Genomic DNA, 7,868 nt, shown 5'->3' on the forward strand with positions numbered 1-7,868 from the left:
TCAGCAGGTGGAGGGATGTGGTCTGTCCTCCCTTTTAGCGTTCCCAAGAATTTATCTTAATTGAAGCCAGTTATTCCAGCTGAGCTTGAGAGCAGCATTAAGGCCCAACAGTGCAAGTTGCACCTTCTTTGAGTTTTTAACATGAAGTACAAGTAACTTAAGAACAACCTCCACTTACCAGTTTGATCGCTACATATTCATTGGTGTAGAGATTTTTACCTGCAAAGGAAAAAGAAAAAAACCTTTTTAGCTCCACGTTCAACACTTCCAGCTAGAGACAAAACACAGAACAGAGTACTGAGGGCAAAGAGATGCCTCTTCTCAATTCCCTGCTGAAATTCATGCCTTTAACAAAGTGTAAGCCTCAAAATAATGAGTTGCTGCAGTTCCCTGAGGCAGGCAAACACTGTCTTCCATTCAGCAGAAGGTAATCGTGTTTTATGGCAGCACTTCTGTCCCATGCAAGCACTGGAGGAGGTATCCTAGACACATTAGGTTTTATTATCCCTATCATGGCAAAAAAGTCTGGAGAACAAAAAAATGGAGTCTCATTTCTTTCAGAGATGTCTTGAATCTGCTGGACATTTAACAGTTTTATCCTGTGATCTATAGGGACTTTCACTAGCTTAATTGTGTCCCATATCAAAGTGAGTACTGCAAAGAGGTGTATGAAAATGACCTTTGTACCAACACACAGCTTGGATTTCTTCCTCCAGGAGCAGGCAAGGCAGTGTGTATAAAATGCCTTCTGCATGCCAGGAGCACCAGGGCAACCTTCATAACCTGGTAAGGCCAGTAACTCCCAGTTGCAATATGGTACAATGAGGTTCAAAAATACACCAAGAGAACAACCCCCATCTGCAGGCCCCTGGAACACAGAGCGGTGTCTAGTCTGATAGCAGCTCTGGCAAGCAGACAGGGCAAAAGCCTAGGGGGAGTAGAAGCAGGCAAGCAGGCAGCTGGCTGCCAGGACACTGCAGCTCCATAACTCTGAGCCAGAGCTGGTACCTGCCTGTGCTACAGCTGGAGGGAAATTTTTCCTCCAGGAACTTGTCTGGTGTTTGAGCAAAGCCCTTGGCATCTTTCATGATCTGTGGCAGAGGTGCAAAGCTCTGGAGTGTCAGGGAGCACCTCTGTGTGTGTCCTGAAACTGCCAGTTATCCTGTTATTCAATGTTCTGCAGTTCCTCTGCTGGGTAACTGGAGCAGTCACTCCCCTTCACCCTCTCCACGCTGCTCAGAACCGACAGAAACTCTCCTGGAGATCTGGCTGGGGAGAATGCTCAGGCAGTGATCATACCCGATCTGTCCTGTCATCTCTGCTGCCTTTCTGACCTCCTTGAGCTCCACTGTACCCTGGAAGGAGGGCAGCCTCCAGTGCACAAAGCCCCCCATTACAAGCAGCCATCTTTAAAGCCTGAAATATTTATCAGGGAAAATCTCCTTTTTATTTACTTTCTAACTGCTTCACATTTTCTTCTGATGTCTCCCCTGCTGTAGTTCTGGCCTTGGAATGTCAGATGGGGCACTCCCAGTCCAGGTCCCACGCCAAGCAGATGGCTTTAACATCCATCAGGAAGCAAAGAAAAATTACTGAAAGCTTCCACATGTTATGGTAACTGCCAATGCTGTTTAACACAGGGCAGGCATTTAAATGTGAGGTTAAATACCTTTAGAGGAAGTGTTTGATGCCAGCAGCTGTGTAGACTGAGATCCAGCATTAACCCTTGCTACATGGGGTTGTTTGAATCTCTTCCTTTAGATCTTTTAATAAAAGCTATTGTGGTCAGGCTGGAAATGAAGGGTAGAAAATAGGGTTTGCAGTTGCATCAGGAACACTCAGACATTGAAAAGTAGCTGCTGAAAGAGCTACAAGGCTAGATCAGCAGAAAAGCAGGAGGCAGGATAAACTGCTTCATCCTTGGAGACAGATAAGAGCTCCAGCCTGATGTTATCTGACAGCTGGTGGGGGGAGACCATGCAAGGACATTAAGGGAAGGCAGCCTAAATACTCTTAAATTATCTGCTCCCTGTGAGCTACCAGCAAGTGAGTCACACTGGCAGCTCCAGCCCCACTCACCCACTGACACTTCCTCCCCTCAACAGGGACTGAACTCCTGTCAAAATGCTCAGTTTGAAGACATGGAGCCAGACTAAGAGAAGTTCCAGCCCAAATATGTGAGAAAATCAGATGCTCTGAACTGCAAAAAAGCCAAGGAGAATGGGAATGCCATTCCCTACAGATCCCTCAGCCTCCATCACAGACTAGGAGATGGACCATTTCAAGGCAGTTCTGGAGCTCAACTTGCAGTGGTGGAACTGCATCCAGGGAGCAATGACTCCCAGACCTTTGAGCAACTCTTGTGCTCCTTCACTGATGTAGGACAACAAAGTTGGGGAAACAGTGCTCTTCCAAGGGTGTTTCAAGGCAGAGGACATTGCTAGCAGTCTCCATGTACATGGAGCCATGATGCAGCCTATTATAGTGTGGTTCATAACGCTGGGGACAAGAGAGAAGAGAATTTGGGCAGTGGAATTCCTCACTTAAAAAGCTGGAATTGGCAAAACACTAGTTGGGAATTTCAGACCAGCAGCCAAAGGCAAATAGGCTAATTAATCCTCCAGTTCATCCCTTTCAGAGCATGCACCATGTACAGGGAGACTGCACATATGGGGGTGTGAATGGGTCCAGCTTCTGAGCTTCAAATCCTTCCTAAAGCTGTGGCACAAGATGCCATCCCCAAAAATCTCTCTGACTTGCTCCACACTGAGCCCTGCCCCTCAGTTTTGCTGTCACACTCTCCAAAGTGTAATGGTTTCTTCTCCCTCCTTCTACTAGGCAACACTGGTATTGAAATGCAATAGTAAAGGCAGCAGTGCTCACAGTAAGCTATGGATAGAAGCTGCATCTTATCTCAGGAAGACAAAAGATTTGCAGTACAACTGCTGATAAAACCATGCTAACAAAAGCCTTTCAAGCTCAGGCAGAGCTTTTGATGGAGCAGCGATGAAGCTCATGCCTCAGTTTTGGATAGTTCAATGACAATTATAAACTACGTATTCTAAAGTGATGCATTAAGCCGCCAGCATTCACATGGGAAACCTATTCAAGAGGATTTCCCATGCTCTGCCAGACAGACCAAACACATGGACAGACTGCAGACAGACTGAGCCCAAACTGATCAGTCCCCCACGTGCACCATTCCCACAGGCCAAAGTTAAGAGCCACAAGTGCAAATGTCTTGTGACTGACATAAGAACTGATTTGACCCTTCCTTCTAGCTTGTTGATGTATAGATAATACGTTGTGATGGGAACCAGGTCTTGGGAACTGAACAAACATCCACCCAGTTGTCCTAAAGCCCAGAGCTCAGCCCAGACAACAAGGAATCTGCTAGGAGATCAGATCCCACAGGGAGCCAAGAGATGAGTTCCCATCGATTTTGTGGTGCCAGATCTGCTGTCCCTTCTGGAGCACATCTCCAAACAACTGGTCCTAGTGTGGATCCTCCAGGGATCTGCTTCTACCCAAGCCCTTCACATCTAGCATTCACCTAGCCCTGTATTTACATGAGGACTCTTATTTTGGAAGTAGAGACAAAATGAGCCCTGATATCAGGTTCTATTACCATCTCTAGTTTTTTCTTCCTTTGCTTTAAAGCAGAGTTCCTGGCTTCAAACTGCAGCCTGGGAGTCAGCTGGGTGGTTCTTGATTTTAGGGGCACCTTCCAAGCTCTGATTGACCTGATCTGACTTGGCAATGTACAAATAAGCTGCTTTTCTTCTAGTTTGGGGGCTTGCTGCTGGCTGCCAAGATGTGCTGAATCTTCATGAGACCTGGGTGGGAATCATGCTGATCAATCTGACTGCTGGACCCTACACCATTTATCTGGGGACTACATGAAAACACAGGCTTCTCCAAAAATCCCTTTGGCCAAAGAAGGACACAAGCAATGAAGAGGCTATTTTTTCCTCTCCAAATAGCAGATGAGTTGTGGTCAATGGTTCAGTGTCCAAGTGGAGGCAAGTGACGAGTGGCGTTCCTCAGGGGTCAGAACCGGGACCAGTGCTGCTCAACATCTTTGCTGGAGACATGGGCAGCGGGATGGAGTGGCTCCTCAGCAAGTTTGCTGATGATACCAAGCTGTGTGGAGGAGTTGAGACCCTAGAGGGAAGGGAGGCCATCCAGAGGGACCTTGACAGGCTTGGGACATGGGCCAGTGCTGACCTCATGAAGTTCAACAAGGCCAAGTGCAGGGTCCTGCACCTGGGTCAAGGCAACCCCAGGCACAAATACAGGCTGGGGGGAGAATGGCTGGAGGGCAGCCCTGAGGAGAAGGACTTGGGGGTGGGAGGAGATGAGAAGCTGGACATGAGCCACCAGTGAGTGCTGGAGCCCAGAGGGGCAATTGTGTCCTGGGCTGCATCAAAAGAAGTGTGGCCAGCAGGGCCAGGGGGAGGATTCTGCCCCTCTGCTCTGCTGAGACCCGACCTGGAGTGCTGGGAACAGCTCTGGAGCCCTCAGCACAGGAAGGACATGGAGCTGTTGGAGAGGGTCCAGAGAAGGGCCACAGAGATGATCCAAGGGATGGAGCAGTTCTGCTCTGTAGACAGGCTGAGGGAGTTGGGGGTGTTCAGCCTGGAGAAGAGAAGGCTCCAGGGAGACCTTAGAGCACCTTCCAGTGCCTGAAGGGGCTCCAGAAAAGCTGGGGAGGGGCTTTTCACCAGAGAGGGCAGTAATAGGACAAGGGGTAATGTTTTTAATCTGAAAGAGGGGAGATTTAGGTTAGACATCAGGAAGAAATTCTTCACCATGAGGGTAGGAAGGCACTGGAATAGGTTCCCCAGAGAGGTTGCTGATGTCCGCTCCCTGGGGGTGTTCAAGGCCAGGTTGGATGAGGCTTGTGCAGTCTGGTCTGGTGGGAGGTGTCCCTGCTCATAGCAGGGAGGTTGGAACCTGATGATCTTTAAGGTTCCTTCTAACCTTCACCATTCTATGATTCTGTGATTAATCATAATTTTTAAATGGTGGTTGAACTCCCTGTTTTGAAAATGCCAGATAATATTTGCGTTAGAGCAAAATGATTTGGGCTCCAATCTACAACTCAGCATTAAAATAAGCCTCTGGTCTGTCCTGAACTTAATGCTTATTTTAGAAAACCTGCCGAAACTGGAATAATTTTACAATAGTACCTATTTAATTAAATAAGAGTGCCAAACTTTGGGAAAAATGAGACAACTGAAGAGGCTCATTTACCCTTAATGTGGCTCGTGGTTCAGGATTTCAGGTAAATACAAGAGATACTCACTGAATAAGTCCGTAAGTCAATGCAAGGTGGCATTTCAAGGCTCAGCTGATGATATATTTCCTACAGTGAAGTTTACAGCCCTGGTTTATCACAGCATTAAATTTTAAGAAGTTAGATCCCATTTTTCCTGAGCAGTGAGCACTTTCTGATGTCACACAATTTTACAGCCCTGGTGAGCTTGTCCTCAGGCTGGTTTATGCAGTGGTGGCTCTCCTGTCAGCTTGAGCTGGAGGACATTGCAGTGGCAGAAGTCACACTATAAAACCTCTGGTGTGCTCCAGCTCCCAAGTCTGCACGTGAATGACAGTGACAGATAACCAGGGGCTGCACAACAGGACTCTGAGTTTCACGGAAGGCAACAAAACCCCATAAGATTGCAGAGTCCAGCCTAGGGACGACAAGCAAGACCCTTTGCTCTTTGCTGACACCCTACCCCTGGTAGCAGATTGAGCTGCTTTGGAAACCAAAGCCCTCAGAGTCCACAGAATGTGCAGTCTATCTGAAGAAAGAGCATCCAGTCAACACTGTTTCATCTTATTACTCTGGGCCAGACGCTGAGTTGCACATTCATCTCCCCATTGGAGCTCAACTGTGGGCTGAGCTCCAACTGCACTGCTTCCACATGCTTCAAAAACCTTAAAATCCCCAGGGCTATCTGTGTTTGCAGCAAGAAAGATCAACCCAAAGCAGTGAGCTTGGCATCTGTGGCAACCAGCTTTCGTACGTCCACACCAACCCCTCCCTGAACAATCCGTCCTCTGTCTGGTGCTGAGCGTGAGACAAGGGCAGCTTAGAGTGAAAACACAACACCTCAAAAAAGAGAAAGTCTGCAGGGAACTAGAAAAATGTATTTCCCCCTTGTTTATCAGTGCAGGACTTTCTCTTCCTGTGTTACTAAAAGCATTCACTGGTACTTAACTTCTCTGAAACCATGGGAAAAAAGCCAAAAAGAAAAAAAAAAACAACCCGTTTGATCCTATTTCAGCCGTGCTGCTTCTCCTTCCCCCCAGCACAATTCAGTGATTGTAAGTGTCATGTCTGTGCAAGAAAAATACTTGTGCCACAGGAGTTCTGAAAGCCATGGTAACTTGCAAAAAGCAACCATAACAGAGCTTCTGTAAGGACCTTACACCTAATTGCTTTTATCAGTTATGGCTTGTTGCCCAAATCCAGCATGCGACTTCAGTTAACCAGGATTAGAAAACCATGTACCAGTGCACAGAGGAACACCTTGGAGAGCTTCTCAATTAACAGGTGATGCTTTTTCCATAGCTATAACTGAATATATCTGTAAATGGCCTTTCTCAGAAGTGAAATCTTTTGTGCAGAAGCAATCCATTTTGCTTTGAAGCAATCCATTAGTCAGAAAAGCAACACCGCTACGAGTTTGGGAAAGGTGAAAAAGATGAACCCATGGAAACAGGACTAAAATTTGGGCACCTGCTGGATAAGTACAAGAGCCATTACCTGGAGGAATCTACTGCAGCTGCAGAACCTTGAAGCAGAGCTTGGCTCACAAAGCAATTTAACATCTCCATGGGAATGCTGCTAGCCTAATGTTTGCTGAGGGGACAACTTGAAAATGCAAAATTCATGTTGCTGTAAGGATCCAAATTTATCTTCAGCTGCCAATTGTGCTCATATTTATGAAGGTGGGAGGATTTGTCCCTGCCCTTGTTTCTCTTCACCTTTGGAGCATTATCTCTGCTCCTGCAAATCAATAAAACTTCTCTGATGTAAAGCTGAAACACAAACTACCCATTTATTGAGAGAGATGATAAGCAAGCTGGTTGACTTCCACACTCTGGAGAAGTGGCACATCACATAGATGCAATAACCAAATTTTAGAACAAAAGCTTCCATAGATTAATCCAATAATACATAAATTCTGGTCAGGATTCTACAAAGATACTATCAGTAGTTACGTGGTACAGCCCTTTGGTTACCTGAAGCAGGTTCCTGATCGATTTATTTATCATCCCTTGACCTGATTCACAGATGATTTAATTTCCATCGCAAACACATACCAAGTTTTGGGCAAATGGTATTTCTCTCAGTCAAACTGTCTTCAGCACCCTCAAGTTCCCTACCACAGCCACCCAATTCATTCAGCCAAAGAGGAGAAACATGACCAGCTGAAGTCAGGATTGAGACCACCACAAGCTGCTGCTTCTGATCTACAGCAACCACCCCAAAACCACATACTGGGAGCTCAGGGGTATGTAATTAAAAATACCAGCTGCTTTCCTCAGCTCATTTAAAAAGAACTGTTTGATCAGGATGACCTAAGAGCCCAACACACTGCAATGCAGTGCATCAGTGTAACCATCTGTTTGGGTGACCAGCTGCAAGATATGAGGTTCAGAAGCCCACCAGACCACGAAAAATCCCAGGTTCAGCATCCGAGCAGCAGCCAGATGGCCAGTGGGCACACCCTGCTCCTCGCCAGCAAGTCACACACTCAGCACAGATCAGGGAGTGGGTGATGGGGCTGAAATCAGGGCTCCCAGGTTAGTGAGGGAGGAAAAGGGAAAAGATGGGAGCAGGTGCTGGGAAAGAG

At 46.8% G+C, this 7,868-nt stretch overlaps 1 protein-coding gene across 4 annotated transcripts in view; it reads right to left on the bottom strand.

Moving 5' to 3' along the window:
• Nucleotides 1-7,868, bottom strand: part of CSNK1G1 (casein kinase 1, gamma 1) — a 64,886-nt gene that overhangs the window by 55,882 nt on the left and 1,136 nt on the right. For all 4 annotated transcript variants that reach the window (XM_010005916.1, XM_010005915.1, XM_010005917.1 and 1 more), the window contains exon 2: nt 179-219. In XM_010005916.1, the coding sequence (XP_010004218.1) occupies nt 179-219 (41 nt within the window). The remainder of the gene's footprint in view (nt 1-178; nt 220-7,868) is intronic.

Source organism: Chaetura pelagica, unplaced genomic scaffold (assembly GCF_000747805.2).
Source record: "Chaetura pelagica isolate M959 unplaced genomic scaffold, ChaPel_1.0 scaffold369, whole genome shotgun sequence".
NCBI classification, from domain to species: Eukaryota; Metazoa; Chordata; class Aves; order Apodiformes; family Apodidae; genus Chaetura; species Chaetura pelagica.